The sequence below is a fragment of the Aythya marila genome, assembly GCF_965140915.1.
Source record: "Aythya marila genome assembly, chromosome: 1".
Taxonomy (NCBI): Eukaryota; Metazoa; Chordata; class Aves; order Anseriformes; family Anatidae; genus Aythya; species Aythya marila.
In genome coordinates this window covers 132,881,947-132,900,682 of record NC_139042.1, presented here as the reverse complement: position 1 = coordinate 132,900,682, position 18,736 = coordinate 132,881,947, and the positions used below count along the sequence as shown (strand labels likewise).

General features: G+C 38.4%; 1 protein-coding gene across 1 annotated transcript in view; it reads left to right on the top strand.

Moving 5' to 3' along the window:
- The window catches only part of EFCAB6 (EF-hand calcium binding domain 6), a gene marked incomplete at both ends in the record, with an annotated part of 128,582 nt that overhangs the window by 78,368 nt on the left and 31,478 nt on the right, over window positions 1-18,736 (top strand). Inside the window, 9 exon segments of the mRNA XM_082751721.1 lie at window positions 963-1,077; window positions 5,629-5,727; window positions 5,730-5,758; window positions 6,901-7,107; window positions 9,435-9,521; window positions 10,599-10,717; window positions 12,273-12,414; window positions 12,421-12,492; window positions 12,496-12,500. Of these exon segments, the coding sequence (XP_082607847.1) occupies window positions 963-1,077; window positions 5,629-5,727; window positions 5,730-5,758; window positions 6,901-7,107; window positions 9,435-9,521; window positions 10,599-10,717; window positions 12,273-12,414; window positions 12,421-12,492; window positions 12,496-12,500 (875 nt within the window).

Below are 18,736 nucleotides of genomic sequence, written 5' to 3'. Positions count from 1 at the left end.
GCCATTTAATGATTTTTTTTTTTCTTTTAATCTGTGCAATTAACTAAAATAATAGGAGTAATCACTGTAGGAACACCTGGAGAACCAGGACAGAGCTGTGCAGGATAGTTATAAAAGAAAACACCTAAATCAGGAGTTACAAAGCAGTTGAAAGAAATGAAAGGTTTTGCAGGAAGCCCTCAGCAGCAGCAAGGGCTGCAACTACAACTTTTCAGGGAAACAGGAGGTGGGAAAAGGAGAAGAAAAACAGGGACCCCTCTACAATCACCTACCAGGTAACATTACATTGGGAGACTGCTGCCGTATTGGAGCACTCTGGCTCTTAGATGGAGACAGAGAGGCAGACGGTCTGGATGGGGAAAAAAAAAAAAAGAGAGAGAGAGAGAAGGGGACATAGGACGAACACAGAAAGATCAGATTTTGCCAAATTAGATTACCTAAAATGGATCCCCAAATCTTATTTGAAGAGCAGCAACCAAGATGTGTTATTAACCTTCCAACTGGCTGCAGCTATGTTCAACCGTGCAGCTAGGTTTATGGATTTGAAACCATTCTGCAGCATTTCTTGTCCAGGAAATGCTTTTGGCAGGTGTGTGGAGAAAAGTGATAGTAGCAAACTCTACAAATGACAGATTTCTTCCAGTCTGCTAAATGAGTGAGCTTTATTTCTTCTCACTTTTTACTTTCCAGGTGAAATTTAATCTTAGTCTGTCACTTGGTGCTTTTACTTAAAATGCCAGTCTCAGTCTAACTTTGCTCTGTCTCTTTCTGTGTAGAATTAAGTTGTGCAGATTAAATCTATATTTAAATGGTTTACTGCAAATATAAGGAAGAGAGAACAGTTTTCAGAGTAATATCAAGTTGAGCCATAGGATAAAACATCCAGACTTTTACTATTCGAAGTGGCATATTAAGTAACAAAATGGGCCATTATATAGATTATTCTATTTCTCTTGTAACAAGTGTTGGAAGATCATGGCATGCCAGTGGATGATGGTCAGTTCAATCTACTAATGGAAAAGCTAGGGGTACCAGATGGAGGATTGAGTTATCTGGATTTTGTTGCGACATTGGAAGGTAAAGTAACTTTAGTACCAATACAGCATGAAAAAATCCTTTTGCAGAAGATACCGAACTTTTCTTTTTCAAGAAAATACTATTGTGAAATTAGGAAGAGATCAGTGGTATGATTTCTAGCACACAGATGAACTTTCTCTCTGTAGTTCTTTCACTTCTGATCCAGTTAAACTGCTGAGTAGCTGACCCAAGGCTGGAGGGAAACTGGAACATATGGGATGTGGGCTAAAGGTCCATAGAGAGGTGTGATGGAGATTGCAGAGTGACTAAAAGATCGCAGAGTGACTGACCGGTCTCTCTGCCTTGAGTGTATTGTCACCCACATCATTTCTTACTCTTATTCAGTCTGGGGATTATGTTATATCCTAAATTGCAAGAAATGTTTTTGTTGTAGTGGAGTCCAGAAACATTTTTTTGTTCTGTATTAAAAAAAAAAAAAAAGACCAAAAAAAAAAAAAAAAGACAGTATTCATTTCAGGAATGAAAGATCTGTTAGTAAGCCATTAGTGATAAGTTTTTTAGTGGTGCTATATACAACTGGAACTCTGTGGTGTGATCTGGTTACTTTTTGGTTTATGGCTTTATTTTAAAGTAGTGCTTTTGAATGTTAAAGCTGTTAAGGGACTTTTCTACTAGAGACTGCTGAAATGTGGTTATCTATAAATTAATTGATAGTTTTACTGGAGTAGCAAGAATCCCAGTGAGAGAGATCTAGGTTTACTGTTTTTATAGACATAGATGAATTGTTCACCCATATTATGAAGATGTGGTGTCCATTATTGATTTACTGTTGCTGAGGAATGCAGGCCAGAGGAATATATTCATAATTTTTTCACCTCAGCTATTTGCTTTACTCCATCAGTAATTTCACTGATTTTAAGGCACTGTGAGTAAATGTTCTGATTTCTGACTCTTAAAAACAAATATGATGGAATCTGAATTCATTTTCTTAGGATGGGACCCTGGGTGAAGTGTAAAGCTAGTATTTTTTTTTTATATATATATATCTTTTTCTATATATCTTCTTGTATATCGTATCCAAAGAAGAGCAACAAAGCTGATGAAAGGTCTAGAAAAAAAGTCTTATGAGAAGTGGCTGGGGGAGCTGGGGTTGTTTATCTTGGACAAAAGAAGGCTCAGGGGAGACCTTACTGTACTTTACAATTACCTTAAAGGAGGTTGAGTAAGGTGGGAACTGGGCTCTTCTCCCAAGCACCAAGCAATAAGATGAGGGGAAATGGCCTCAAGTTGCAACAGCGGAGGTTTAGGTTGGATATTAGGAGAAATTTCTTTACTGAAAGGGTTGTGTGGCATTGGAATACGGAAGTGGTTGAGTTACTATCCATGGAGGTCTTCAAGAAACATGTAGATGTAGAACTTAGTAGCATACTTTAGCAGTGGACTTTAGAACTAGGTTCAGGGTTGGACTAGATGATCTTAGAGATCTTTTCCAACCTGAATGATTCTATGATTGTTCTTTTACGTTTTAAGTCCAGACTTCCTGCATAAAATTTGGATGCCACCAACATCAATGGAAGTTTTGCAGCTTCAAGGCCTGTATTAACTTCTGTATTATGCCTCTGTTATTTTTGTCAGAGGTATGGTTTTACTTTTTTCCGCACTGCTACTATTATTTTCTGCTGTCATTATTTCTTTTTTAGATCTAAGACAAGGGGGAGAGCTGACTTGTGGCTGGCTGGCATAATATTCAGACTTTGTTTCATTCAGACCTTGAAGTTTAGAAGTTTGTGATTACAGCTGGCTAAACATCTGTCCATCAATATAACATGCTTTCATCCAGTAGCCTAATAAATGACATTTGAAGCAGGTTAGTCTGGGTGAAAGTGAGTGTGCCAGCTTTTTGATTTAAGTCAAGAATCAACAGTATTTTTCCTGTTTTTAAAACTTTTGTTTTTTATCAATTTTGAGAATCACAGATTTTCTTTCAGGATGTTACTTTATCTGATGGTTGTAAGAGGAAGTGTTTGATATAAAGTAAGTCTCAAATGTCAGAAGGGAAAGAAAAATAAGCCCTAACTTATATTTTTGTATAATTTATTAAGGTAGGGAGAAGTCTGACCCCTTTGTCTATAGTTATATTACTGGTAAAGAGACCTAGTTTTCTTCTGATAAGCTTTAGTAGGAAGGTAAAATGAGTAGAAATTTTGACTAGAATTCAATACAGACTGGAACTGAAAAAAAAGGAGGGATAATGCATGTGTCTGTATGGATGAGTACAGTTTACAGAATCAGATCGGGAGAAAGGAAAATATGATGCAGTGAATACAATTTAGTGATCATAGCTACTTTGATCATCAAAGTAGCTATAGAGGGTTTTTTTTTTTTGTGTGGAGGAGTATGTAAATAATATAAAAAGAAAGGAAACATTCCTTGAAGACAGACCATTATTTTAAATTTTTTCATTTCAGTGTGGAGGAAGGTGTACAGAAATGTCGGTGCATATGTTTTTTGTAAGTTTTTCCTGTTTTAAAATCTGATGTGAATTACTTTCAAGTTATAATAGACCTTACTAGAAATTTGGTAAACATATGAAGGAAGACATACCTACAAGCTGGTGGCAATATTTAATCAATGGGAAGACATATGGGTGTTGCTTTTTTTTTTTTCTTTCTCATCCAAAGGTTTCTGGGAGGCTACATGCTGTGCAGTGTAATCTTGTTGTAGCTTCAGCTATGTAAACTATTTTGCTGCATAGGGATGGCTCACCTGGTTAGGTTTTAGGAGTTGCTGTCTTTCTTGATTAACTGTTTTCTCTATAAACCTAAGGAAAGAGATAGTGTAAAGAAACACCATTTCAACAAAGCAAATATGTCAATGAACACTGTGCATATCCATGTGAGACAGGACACTGGGATGTAGTGTGGAGGTTTCATAGCGAAGAGCTCATTCAAAGAAAATCTTCTCCTTTTGTCCAGCAACATTTATGCTTTTGCTGTATATCCCCTGTATGACCCATATTGAGATGGGGAAGATGCTAAAACTTATCCAAATTAGTATTTAGCTACATATATGGTAAAATATCCTAATTATCGGGGATGTGGATGAGAACCTAAAAACATCCTAATTATAGGGATGTAGATGAGAACCGTATGAGAAGCAGATGTAAAAAAGAAGCTATCGCTCAAGGCCAATGGATGAGAGAAGGACGAACAACTCATTAGGGAAAGATGAAAAACTTGTTGGCAGGAAACAAGGCAAAGGTAAACAAAAAACTTCTAAATATTGTCCAACAGCAGGTCAAAGTCCAGAAAGATAAAAAGTTTAACCTCCTCTTCCTCGTTGCCTTCATCCTGAAAGACCCCTGCCCACAACCACCAGGCTACGCTGCACGGGTGCAACCAGAAGGAGCTAAGGGCGGAGAGTATAGAAATGAGTACTTGGAAGAGGTCCTCCTTTTCAGGGAAATTAATGAATATGTATTAGAGCTCATGTAATATGTAACTGTACTCGTGTATAAAGTTGTGAGAGATGACCAGGCAGGCGCGCACCTTTTTGAGGGAAGCTATTCCCAGTGCGCCCGGTGCACTGCAATAAAGTATACCTACTTTACAACCCTATTGTTGTGGAGTCTTTTCCACGCGCCAATATGTTGTAGAAAAATTATAAAATGCTCAAGAGATGTCAAAATATGTTATTTAATCTCTTCCCCAAAACCATGGTGAAATGGTTTCCTGAAGTACCACTGTACAATATGTAGAAGGAATCAGAAAGATCTGGAACAGTGACCAAAGTAGCTTTTCTGTGGCCTAAAAATACCTTAGCCCTTCAGGACTGGAAGTACACATGTGCCCTGCTGGGAAGCTGGATGTCTCCTATTCCTGATCCTGCTGGGTTGTGCAATATTAAAATGCACAAATTAGAATTGTGAAAATATGAAGCTGCCATTTGTGCAGGACTAAATCTTGCTGGAAATGAACATCAAGCGAAATAGTCTGAGGTAAGATACTCTGTCTGGACTGGAAAGTAAGGATCATTTTGATGTCAGGTCTCCTGAAATAGTTTACATTAATTCAAAACAGAGGAGGGGTTAGCTGTGATAGAAATGCTCCAGGGGAGATGATCTAGCATGCAGTAGTTGTACTACACAATCAAAGACAAGTCTAATTAATTTTTGTGACATTGTCTGCAGCAGCTGCAGACCATGAGTTCCCTCATACAACACCAAATCATGGCTTTTATGGTATTCCTCTTCTCCTCCCCCAGTCTGATACCTTCCTTCCTCAAAAGAGCCAGACTCTTCCAGAGAAGGCTAAAGGAAAAGCAAAAAGACCTTGTCTCATCTGTGCTTTCTTCCACTGAGATTATCCACTATGACCTTTCTTCACCTTGTACTGGGAAAACTATAGCAGCTGAGGCAGTTACTGTAACTTGGCTGGACGCCCCTAGTATTGTATACAGCTACTGTAAGTCATCATGTTTGGGCTCTAAAGAAGAGTTTCTTGGTTTACTTCTGGTATACTACAGTGCTATTTATCAGATATGTTTAATATCATCTTTTCAAAATTTGTCACTCTAATTTCTCTATTCCAGATGCTGGATTGAATGGGCCAGGAGCTACATTATGTAACAGCCTAAACCAAAGAGTAAATAATGCTAAATATTGCTACATGACTGCTGAAGAATGTCTTAGCTTAATGATAAGCTGATGGAAGTCTATGGGCTGAATACATCAAGACATGGGTTGCTTTGGGAAGTGAAGCTGGTTATTTGTGATACAAACATTTGTTCTAAAAGTTGGTTTGGAGGAGCTGTCAGAACAGTGACTTGAAACTGTATTAGATTTCATGTCTTTTGTGTTTTCAGAAATTTCCATTTCAAATACATTCAGCTTTCAAGGCAAAAACTTTTTTCCACCCAATTGTCTACTCTGCAGCCTTTGCCAGGAAAATAAAATCCGAGTTACATTTTCCATTTTCCATCCATTTGTGAGCATAGCTATTAAAGATTTTGCAATTAGAAGAGAATAATTCCATGCTACTCATTCATGGAACAGTCCATCTATTCATGACAGTGATCTTTAAAAAAGAGATTCTTAGTCCCTAAAGTTCACAACATGGTGTTTTTAATCAAGAGTTGTTTTCCATTTTTTCTGTGTTTGCTTATTATTTTCTGTAACTACCATTAGAATGTACACCTTGAAATCCTACCATGGATATGCACAGCATACAAAAGAGCACATTTTACAAAAGGAGAGATGCTGCAGTCATTAGCCTTTTGCTCAGTTCATTCTGTCCCTGTTCCCTAGGAGAACTGGAAAGATCAGCAGTCCTCTGGGGGTCTTGTGGGGTCCTCTGTTCAAACCAGCCTGGACACCCCTAAAAAAGTTGATCATATTGACGGGTATTACTTCAGATTTCGGTAGATCTGCACCATTTGAAAAGTGTTGGAGCATTTTACGCCTATTTTAATGGGAGAACATGTTCAGCTAGTAGATTAATTGCTATAAAGTCTCTCTTCATAACAGGTTTTCTAAGGGTGTGCAAGATGATGGGTAAAGATGAGTCACCTCAGTATGGTACTGATGGAAAGTGGAGGCTACTTTATAAATTTTGGGGGCATGGCTTTTTGATGCTCACTGCTTTTGTTCAGTTCTGTACATGCTTAAAATGAAAGCAATAGGACTACACTTTATTGCAGACTAACCCAAGTGTTAAGTAAGGCAGTATCATTGGTGTTTTGTATTCTTAAACTGCATTAAAATATTTGTCTGTTGTCAAAACAAGTCTAGAGCAGTATTTTTTATGTTTTAAAATATGATGTAGTTGACATATTGAATATATTTAGTTAAATATTCCTTGTTAGGACACCTATTCTGCCTTCCATGAAACAGACGGTAACCATGATGGTATCATCAACATGCCTGACTTTCAGCAGTTCTTTGACAGCTTTCTGTGTGGTCTTAGAGATAAGAAGTTCTTGCGCCTACTTAGTTTCTTGGGAATGAACCTGACCACCATGTTAAATTACCAAGAATTCTGTCAGCTGTTCCAGACCCAGGAAACTGAGGATGTACACCCTTCGCTGGTGCCATCTCACAAGTAAGAAATAAAAAGTTGAGTTGTACCTACAATAATCTGATGTGTTTCCAGAAATTAATATGCTGTGTGAAAATTGGTATTAGGTACGATTGAAGGAAAATATATTTTAATATTTCCTTATCAAGCTGAAGTTGGGTAGCTTTATAAAGTGCTCAATGATTATAGGACACATATCAGTTGTTAAATCTACCTCTAAATTAAAATCGTGGAATTACCCTGGGGACTGTTTAAATACATGATGTTAAATATATATACTGATAACCATATTGGAGTCTTAGAGCTGAGCTAACCTCTGAGCTAGACAACTGGGCTGTATCTCACAAGCATGCAGAAATAGGGACATGGTTTGGGAATCAGAAATCATGTCTGTCTAATCTCATTCAGACTAATCTCATTGTCAACAGCTGTAGGCCCTCTGCTCCAAACCTTCATGCCACTAGGGAACTGGGTGTAGACAAGATCAGGTGCACAGAAATGCTGAGGTGCTGCAGAGTGGGTGGAGGATAAGGAGAGTATTGCAGCAGCCCCCTTTACTATGTGAAGTGAAGCTGCCTAAAATGTCTGAGATTTTAAAGTTTGAAATAAAGCAGAAATTATGAAATAATGAATATCATTTAGGTACTAAAAATCGTTCTAAAATCTCAGTGTGAAACTGTTTAACTATACATATATAGAGAAATTCATAAAAAATAACGACAAGGTACAGTAGTACAGCAGGACTGAAAAACCTCCCGATCAGCATCTCATGTCTGTTGTGGCAATGGTGATATATACACATAGGCTTATTTCCCAGTTTTTTATTTGTCTATTACAGCATTACTGTTGGCTCTGTTAGTAATATTTATCTGCTTGGTTTGCTTTTCTTTTTTTCTGAATTGGACAACTGAGTGAATCAAGGACATCAGTCTAAACCAAGAAAGGAAACTGGTGGTGACTGGGTTTTGCAAACAGTAGGAGTCTGAGACCAATTAATGTCTCGCTGTCATTTCTGTTTCAGCTTGGACTTAGCTAGGCATTGAAACAGTTTGGATTTAGCTCCAGGTTTTTCGCTTTTCAAATAGTTACTGTTTTAGAAGTCAGTAATGAAAATATGGTGTTCGAAAGCCTTCAGAACACTCTTCTGTTTCCCAGCCAAGTTTTTAGACCATTTCTGCTGGTGAATAGTTTAGATTTATGGAATCTTCCCTCAAGTGGTGGGACTGGGGAAAAAATCAACAGGTTTCCAGGCACCTAAAATAGATTATTGTGGCAATCTTTTGTCTAAATCTAGATGGAACCCTCAGCAAAGGCTGAAGCCCTGAGCTCTGGCAGCTCGGAAGGACCTAAGTTCGCAATGTAGCAGTTCTCCAGGACCTGGCTGTGTTTCTGCACATGTTATGGGTGGTACAAGAACACAGCAGGCAGTCCAGATGTGGTTACTGCATCTTGCCTCTTCTGTAGACTTGATATTCTTCTGTCACTTGTTTGAGAGCATATTGAGTGCAGCAGAACCAGGCTCTGAAACCTTGTGTCTGCAGTATTTGTTTATAAAGCAATAGACAGTGAAGAAACTGGTGCTAGAACATAGTCTGTTAAGAGAAATGAACAGGCTTTCCTCAAATTTGTAATTGGAACTGCTTTGAAAGGCTGAAGAGAAGTGGTCACCAGAAGAAGGAATCTTCTTATGTGGAGGAAGGTGTTCAATTTTGAAGAACGGTGAGACATAACATTCCCTCAATTCTCAGTAAGATGTGTCCTTGCATAGCATGTGAATTTAGTCACCTTTCTGTGCAGTGTGACAGCTGTGCCAGATGCTGATCTGAGGCACCCATGTTTTCCTGCCTGCCAGGACTGCACCAGGTCCCAGAAGTTAGGCACTTGTAGTAGTGATTGAATTTGTTTGCAAGTGTGGGTCTTACTCCCTAAACTTACTAGCCATGCTTTCGTGGTTCACAAAGACCATTTTTTTTCTAAGTTATTGATGTAAATCAAGGATAATCTTCCTGGAGTCACTCCAGAATTTAATTTTTTCAGAGATAATTAACATTTTCTTCTATGCGTACAGATGATCCACACGGGCTCTAACCTGCACTAAACTGCAGCTAGAGAAATAAGGCAGTATTTAAAGAATTGTTTGCACAGATGTGAAGTAACAGTTCTTAATGGGTATCTTAGAAACTATGAAACAAAACTACAACTACCATAAAGAACAAGAAAGGCAAAGGAAACTTGTAGAGATTAAAGATCCCATTAATGTAAAACATAGTTGTTATTTTATTTTTTTATTTTCTGAGGGGGAAGGAGGAAAAAAAAAAAAAGATAATAACAGATGCAGAGCTAGCTTGTGATCAGGCTCATTACTACCTTGTTATCAAAGCAAGAACCAGATGGCATGACCTAGCAAGGGTAAGAAGAATGTTTTCTTTAAATAAATAAGCAGCACTAATAGATTTCAGAACATTATTCAATGTTGATCTTCATAGTCTATAAATATGCAAAAAGACCCATGCAAAACAGCTCATTAATGATAAAAACTTACAGTGTGAGTTAAGAAAAAAACAATTTGAATAATGCTCAATTTTGTAATGCTAATTATATAGTAGATGTTATTACAGTTATTTCTGAAACTAACTTCATGTTTTACTATTGTTGGTTTTATTTAATGTTTCTGTTATAAGAGTAGTTATGGGATTCATCCAAGGCCCATTCGATTACGTGCTGTACACAAACATGTACCTATTGCTTTGCTGACTCCAAGTGTTGCCCTGCACAAAGAAGGATTGATTCGGGGCATTTACACCATCCAAAGAGACTCTCACAAAACTGTCCTATATTTTTTTTTCAGTATTTTTTTAAATTTTTTGCGTAGTTGCAATATAAGGACAAGAGAATAGTACAAGGACAAATTAATATTTATTTTTTTCATGAAATTTTTGCATAAATTGGACAATTGTACTGGTAGTCTCAGATTGTAAAATGAATGATTTTTAAAAAAGGCAAAATCTCATTCATATTAGGTATAGAAGAAGTTGGCAAGGAAATCTGCATGTCTACCATTTTCCAATGCCTTCATCTTCCACTGGCATACCTCAGCAATGGGTGTACCCACAGCTGGAAGCATAATTCTTATGCTCAAATCCTTGTATCTGCCATCAATAAGAAACTTAGAGATTACATCACCTTGATTTAATCTGGTTGACCTATGATGTCAATCCTGATTCAAGCTTGTGAGAGTTGCACATCCATCAAGTAGGAAATAGTAAAAAACCAATTTGGTGGTGGCAGACATTTTAAATTAAAAAAGGAAAAAAAAAAAAAAGGAAAAAAAAAAAAGAAAAAAAAAGGAAAGAAAATCGGACGTGCTATTGCATTATTATTTTATATTTCTTTCTCAATTCCCATTATTCATTAAGCTTATAGAGAGATCAAACATACAGTTGGACTTGTTGGTTCTTGTTAGTGATGATTTCTTTTACCTTCCAGAATTTTCAGGAATTTGACAGTAAGGGAAATGTCATTATACAGCCAGGGGACTTGAAAAAAGTCTTGTTCAGATTTGGCATTCCAGTCACTCCAGAAGACTTTAAGAAGCTTTGGGCAAGGTATGACAACTCTAAATAATTAGCTCTTGCAATAATGTATCTTTTATAGAATTACAAAGCCTTTGGTAGTGCAGCAAATGACAATAGATTATGCTGCACAAGAAATCTTTTATTTTGTTATGATCGTGACCTTAATCATGACACTGTGTTACAGGAGGCTACATCTTATAACACTGAGCTTAAGAATACAGTTAGGTACATTAGTTTCCCATGAATTCAAGGACAGGATTTTCTCTCGATTTCAGTATTACTGGTCTATTTGCTCTTTCAATGGCACTTTCAATGGCCCAAGGTCACCAGCTACATTAACTTCCTTTTCATCAATTCTGTTTTATACACACAAAATGCTTGCCTTAGTTTGTGATGCATGAAAGTCAGTTCCAAGTGTCTCAGGTTGGCTTGGAAATACACAGAAAATTTCCATCTAGGAGGTCCATACAGTCTGTACTTGTCTGAAGTCAGTGCTACCAGCCTTTCATTCTCAGAGCACTAAATTTGCTTACAATATTTTCTACCTAAAGAAAAGTGATTTTATCAAAATAAAAATGCCACATACCAAATACATAACAAAAGAGAGTAAGGTAATTTCATGCTGTGTAAAAATGGCAAATAATATCATTAAATGTTTTTATAGACAACTAATTTGTTGTGAAGTGGGTAAAAATACTTGTCTGCCATCAACAAAGAGTAGACTGTTTGAAATGGCATAGGTATCAGCTGTATGTGACATTATATAAAAACCTGCCTTCGTTACAGATCTATTAAAAAAAAAAAAAAAAAGTCACTCCATCTTACTGTATAGAACCTGAGTGTATTGGCTCTTGGTTTCAAACTGCATTAAATATGTTTTTTTCCTTAGTACTGATTCATCTCTGAATTATTTTCTACTCCATTAGATTTTACTTTCCATTCCTATTCCTTATGGATGCCATGGCACATTGAAGAGTATCCTTTTCATGTAGTTACCTGCTGCACAACTTCACTCCCATCAGCCACTCCTTTTATACAATAGCTAAAATCTCTTACTTATATGTCAGTAACTTGAATAAAGGAATTACAGTGAAGCTGAGGCTAAATTAGGCATTACCATGCATTGGAGCACTAGCAGGGGGAGAAACTGCTGCAGAAAAAAAAAACTATGGAAAGGTTTATACCTAAGACAATATGAAGAGTGTTTATGAGGCTAAATCCATATTTCTGAAGGATGATTACAGTTCTGAACATCTCAGATATGCATGACCTGTTTGAGATATTTGGGGATGAATTTTCAGGAGTCCAGTTCTCCATGTATCAAGTCAGACACTGAAATGCAGCAGTTCTGAGAGGTGGAAAATACTCCTGACAATTTGGTGCTCAGGGTAGTGTATTCTGTGATTACAAAGCAAAGCCCTATCTTCTGAATTTCATATAAAGTCACTTACTCTCCATGTGGTATGGCACCTCTGCAAGGAAAGGAAGTCAGTGAGATTTGAGCTACTATGTCACTTAAGATCATCTATAATGCCTTTTTTATGAGGAACACATGATTATTTAAAAATAGCATTTCTTTTTCTAGGTATGATACAGATGCAAAAGGATATCTTACTCATCAAAAATTTTTACAGAAACTGGGGATAGAATTTGCACCTGCTGACACAGGGCTCAGCAGACACAGCACAGAGGACATCTATACATGTTTAAAAGCAAACTATAATAATTAATAAAAGAAGCATTCAAAGCTGGAAGAGCAGCAGCAACAGCACACTAAAGCTCTGCATGTAAGAAAAATTAAAAAATAGATCATGTAAGTTGATCTTACAAGCTTAGCATGTAACTGCCTATGTTTGTGTTTAGTTTGTTAAGATGATACTGATACTGTGTATAATACAAATGTAATTTTCCAAATAGTCTCTGAAAAGGAGTTTCTGAGGGTACTGGATCAGGCTTATACTTAGCGCTATTCCCTGGATTTGCTAGAGATAAGCCTACCCCAGTGTGCATCATGAGACTTTTTTTAACATATTCTCCATGGATGTATATTACTTATTTTACAGACTTCATGGCAGGAGCTATACTGACAAATCAGAGTGTCCAGAAACATTCTCAGACACAATCATCTTTGCTGATAACCCGCCAAAACAATCCTTGTCATACTTTGGCCTATGTCAACTACGATTCTCTCTGATCTCTCCCAGCACAGTTTGGGAACAAGAAGGCCCCAAGGGCTGTTTCCAATAGCTAGTTTGCAGATAACTGATCTCTTTTTGTGTCTGAGAAGGTTCACTAAGCAGAGACGTGCCAGCTGGCCTCTGTGTCCAGAGCACTCCCTGGCCTGTTTATTGGTATAGTTTCAGCTTGTAGTTACAGTCTGAACACTGCTGTTAGATCAGGTTGAAGGGAAAGAGCAAGTGCAGATTTGTCACCCTACAGGTCTCTTCTCAGACTGCTCCAGGCAACATGGACTTAGACCTAAGGGATCACCATCAACAGGTGCTTTTCTTTTAGCGGGAAAGATTGTGTGTGCAGGACACTCTGGTCCTTTATCTATCCTGTCCCTTGGATGAGAGCCAAGTAGCAAGCACAGTTGGTTTCACAGCCCTTTAGCAGCTAGTTAAATTGTCAAAAAATGGCTGCATAGAAGCAACAAAAGACAACCATGACAAGGATAGACCCTGGCTCCATACAGGAGAAATAAACATCTTATCTCTAAGCAAGAGGAGTCTCTGCCTCACACAAAATCAACACTCAGAGTTAATAGGTCATTGCTCCTGAGAAGAGCATTTGACAAACAAATGACACAATGATATCCTACTTACAGTGGAGTCTAATGATCCATGCTTGCCCTAGTGAGTCAGCAGTGATTAGCCTGCTGCTGCTATAGGATTCCCACACTTGCCAGCAAAATGAGGCAACAGGATAATCCTCTGTCCCACTAAAATGATGTTAAAACCTTATATTTCCAGGTTGTAGACAGACACCATTTGGATGCTTATCGTGTTTTCTGCTCATGCTTTTACTCTTCTTCTGAAGTATTTTGTATTTAGGACTATAAACCCTCAGGAACAAAACACATGTAAAAACATAACCTCCAAGAGTACAGATTTGGTTTGTGCTTGGAAAGGATCTACATGTTGTGGGAGCTAATAAATTATTGTTGATAATAATGTTAATTCCCCATGACATTTTTGGTAAAGGCAATATACTCATAAACAAAGAAGAGAAGTCTTGTCTTGCAGATAAAGAGAAATACGTTTAACTCATTAAACAAACAAGAAGAAGAAAAAAAAAAAAGAAGAAGAAAAAGGAAAAACAAACAAACAAACAAACAAAAAAAAACAAACACCACAGAGACCCTGTATGCTAAGGCTTTTGGCTTTTTACCTTTTTTTTTTTTTTTTTTTTTTCCTTAATACTGTTTTTTCAGTGTCCCAGATAGGCTGAAGGAATCAAGGACAAAGCTCTCCTTTCTTTTTAGCATCACAGCTCTCCTACCTGCATTGCAGTTCCCAGTGTCATAAACGGTATTCATGATGCACACAGGTATCAATGTGCATTCCACCTGTAAAATATTCACATAATATACAGCAGAGATGGTTAGGCAGCTGCTGTGCTATAGGCATTGCTTGTTATTGTATTTATAACTGTCTGTTGTAAAACTTAGACCCAAACTGTGTCATATTGGGCTCTTCTGGACGAGGGCATCGAGTGCACCCTCAGTAAGTTTGCAGATGACACCAAGCTATATGCGTGTGTCGATCTGCTTGAGGGTAGGAAAGCTCTGCAGGAGGATCTGGATAGGCTGCACCGATGGGCTGAGGTCAACTGCATGAAGTTCAACAAGGCCAAGTGCCGGGTCCTGCACCTGGGGCGCAATAACCCCAAGCAGAGCTACAGGCTGGGAGAGGAATGGTTGGAGAGCTGCCAGGCAGAGAAGGACCTGGGAGTGATGGTGGATAGTCGGCTGAATATGAGCCAGCAGTGTGCTCAGGTGGCCAAGAAGGCCAACGGCATCCTGGCTTGTATCAGGAACAGTGTGACCAGCAGGGCTAGGGAGGTGATCGTCCCCCTGTACTCAGCTCTGGTGAGGCCGCACCTCGAGTACTGTGTTCAGTTTTGGGCCCCTCGCTACAAGAAGGACATGGAGATGCTTGAGCGGGTTCAGAGAAGGGCGACGAAGCTGGTGAGGGGCCTGGAGAACAAGTCCTATAAGGAGCGGCTGAGGGAGCTGGGCTTGTTCAGCCTGGAGAAGAGGAGGCTCAGGGGCGACCTTATCGCTCTCTATGGGTACCTCAAGGGAGGCTGTAGCGAGGTGGGGGTTGGCCTGTTCTCCCACATGCCTGGTGACAGGACGAGGGGGAATGGGCTTAAGTTGAGCCAGGGGAGTTTTAGGTTAGATGTTAGGAAGAACTTCTTCACTGAAAGGGTTGTGAGGCACTGGAACAGGCTGCCCAGGGAAGTGGTGGAGTCACCATCCCTGGAAGTCTTCAAAAGACGTTTAGATGTAGAGCTTAGGGAAATGGTTTAAGTGGGGACTGTTAGCGTTAGGTCAGAGGTTGGACTCGATGATCTTGAGGTCTCTTCCAACCTAGAAAATTCTGTGAAATTCTGTGAAATTTGTTGTACCAGCTGATTGTCTGTAGTCTTAAACTTGGATGAAGAGCTCTTTTGGTCAGCAGCTTTCAACTTCTAACCTGTTTAGTGCAAGGCCTCCCTACCTGTAGAGCTATAAAAGAGCAATTCTGCAAGTAGAGAAAATGCTGTAAGACAAGCAGAAATTGTGCAGAGAGATTCAAAGAAGCACATCCTCACCCTGAAGCAGGTGGAGAGTAATTAATTCAACTGGGAAGACATGCAGGGTAAAAATAAAATAGTAATGTGAAATTGTGTCAGGTTCACATCTTTTACAATTGTTTAGTTTTGAGAACCTAAGGTAAAGCAACTATGTATATACCTACGTATATGGCAATTATACACACAAATTCATACATAAAAGTGCATAGTGACTTCTTTATTATAATTTTGAAGAGAACAGAAATTGTCAGACTGGGCCAAGGATAACTGGATTCAGTTACCTGGTAGTAACAAGAGCCAGATATTTCTAGTTGAGGTGGAATAGCCTACTAGTCAATGGATGTGGAATATTCTGCCCCTGCACTATGGCTGTCTAATCCTGGGTTATTATAGAATTTGGGTAAGCCTGCAGGCAGGACTTCCATATCCTTTTCAAAAATTGCATTATAATTATTTGTTAGATACTGGCTCTTCTTGATTCAGATACATAAAACATCCAGTTCTGTTCTTAATCTTTTCAAATTTCTGGCACCTGTGGCTAACCTGGAAATGGATTCACATCTTAACCACTTATGGTTTGCAAAACTAAGTCTTGTTATCTATTCTCATCTTTTGGTTCTGCTGAATGTTCTCTTGTCTGCCATACATCCCACCCAATTCCTGGCCAGAGGGAGCAGTCCTGTCATAGTGGTTCCTGTCTCATTTTTCCTCTCTTAAAACAGGAAGAGCAAGAGAAGTCGAATCCAGGCCTTTGAACTCCTCAGATTTTACATGAGGCCTCAGAAAGCCATAAGTGACTCTTACACCTGAGCCATTGTCTGACAAATGAAATGCAATCATGTAGTGGCTTTGACATCACTGTGAAGCAATCTAACCAAGGGTCAGCCTTTCAATCCAGGACCAAATAGAGCAGATGAGATATGGCAAGTGAAGGTGGGCACTGTGCCCTCCTACTATAAAAGTCGGTATAAGAAGATCTGTTGGTCAGAAAAGTAGATGCAGTGGCTGCAAAATCTAACCCTGGTGATCCATCTGGTCCTCAGCCTCCATTTTATTCTGAAAGAACTGGAAAAACAATTCATTTCACTGATTCCTGTCAAATTCTGATTGGAAGGAGACAGTTGCATGAAGTTGCTGTGAAAGAACCCACTTTAGTACCACTGGGAACACTGTACCCCTTCCGTGATCTTGCTTAAGCTCTCTCAGTACTATTTGCACAGTGACTGAATCCAGCCCTTGTCCTTTCTTCAGGCTCTCTGCAAGGGCTGTGAACCTCACCCTAATGGCTTTGGAGCAGTTTCAGTGCCCTGTGAGTACACAATGTGAGGCAGACAAAAGCTCTGTGTGTCTTACAAATCAAAACATGTCGCTGTGCACTTTTTTTCCTCTTTCTTTTGTTGTAACTCACAGGAACAAATCGCCCAAATTAGAAACAGACATTGAACAGTGGCTCTCCAGCTTTTCAAGAAAAATGCAAAACATTTGCAAGATTTTTTTTTTTTTTGGCAATGTAGTCTGATCTATGGTTTTAATCCTCATTTTCTCCATGCACATATTTACTGCTGTAAGTGGAATAATTGTTGCTTAGAAATATTTAATGAGTGCAAAAATGTTGAATACCTCAATTTTCCAAAAATATGAATTTGAAAAACTGTTTTGACTTCTACCTCAGCCTTTGCTTTCATTGGGAATATTCAAGTGGGAGATAATAGTGGTGGCAAAGAGCTATCATTTAACAGCATGGCACTGAAAATAACATACAATTGTAGAGGAGTCCAGAATCTTTTTTTGCAATGAGGGTACAATGTGGACCATATCACATCTTAAAAGCACACTCTTGCAAGATGGGAGGTGCAATGCTAAACAATCTTCCAAGGGAGAAGCAGAATGATATCTCAGTGAAAACACAAAGTGCCCATATGGTAGTCAGGATTTTTTTTTGGTTTTCACGTTACTGTATGCTGCTTCCTAGGTGAGACTGTCTTGGTCTCTTGGGGTGCTGAGGCGCAGCACCCATCTGTAGGCTTCTGAACATAATAAGTTAAAACCCATAGATCCAATTAGCAGATATTGGATCTTTAGGGTCTCATATCTAAGAGGAGGTTGAAGGAGTCTAAACTAGTTAGTTATTAATTAGATACATGGAGATTCAAGACAGTAAAGCTATCTTGAGTGCAATGGCACCACTCTGATGTGTATCTTTTATAGTATCCTTCTACGTTCTTTCCAATACAAGTTTTGTCTTGAATCTTATAAGGTAACAGGAGCAGAATGTGAAATAGAGGAGGGTATTAACTAGAAAAAAGAGATTTGAAAGTGAGAGAAAAGGTGATAGCTCTTTAGGGACTTTTAGAGACTCTAAAACATGCTGGCAATATGCAGTTTCCTTGAAAAGATTCACATCACGCTTTGAAACCTATATACAATGGCTAAATTCATCATAAATAAGCTTTACTATTTTTTGGAATATTACAGTAGAAGCTATCAGTGTTTTTAATGGCAGGGTGAAAGGGCAATCCATGCAGCTACTGAAAGTTCAATATTGCACTCCCAAGGAAGCGTGAACTTTTGAAAGACACAGGTTTTGTATGAGAATGCAGAGGGAGGAATTCTTTGAAGAACTTTTGTCTGATTTTAAAATAATGAATCAGTCAAGTAGTTATGACATTTTGAGAGATTCCATTTTAAGGGATCAGATGCTGATTGGAATCCAAGATACAAAGCTACTGAAAAGACGTCAGGAAGGTAGGGTGTGTTTTTTTTATTCTTTTTTTTTTCTTCTTCTTTTTTTTTAAAAAAAAAAAAAAAAGGAAAAATCTGTTTAGTCAAGCTAGGACAGTTGTAAGGGATAGTAGAAAACATCAGAGGGGAAGAGGACATGCCACATGTCATGAAACGAAATAACACAGTTTTGAAGAGACCCTTCAGAGATATCAGTAAGAAGTAACAAAAGTGAAAAATACAAAAATTTATGAAAATTCACAGGTTCAGATTATGTCCAGGAATTTGGAAATACTGCAGCAGCTATAAGAAATAACGTTGCTGTAACACCTTGCAACTGGGTAAGCAAAAACAACACAGAGTACCCCATACACTCCCAGATCTGTATGAGGTTGCACAAACCAACCATGCAACAAAGCAGAGATTCTGCGCACAAGCTGCAGAAGGGATGGCAGGCTGAGAGAAAACACCTCGAAATTCAAAACTGGTGCTCAATGTTACCTTCAAAATTTGGCTTATGAATCTCCA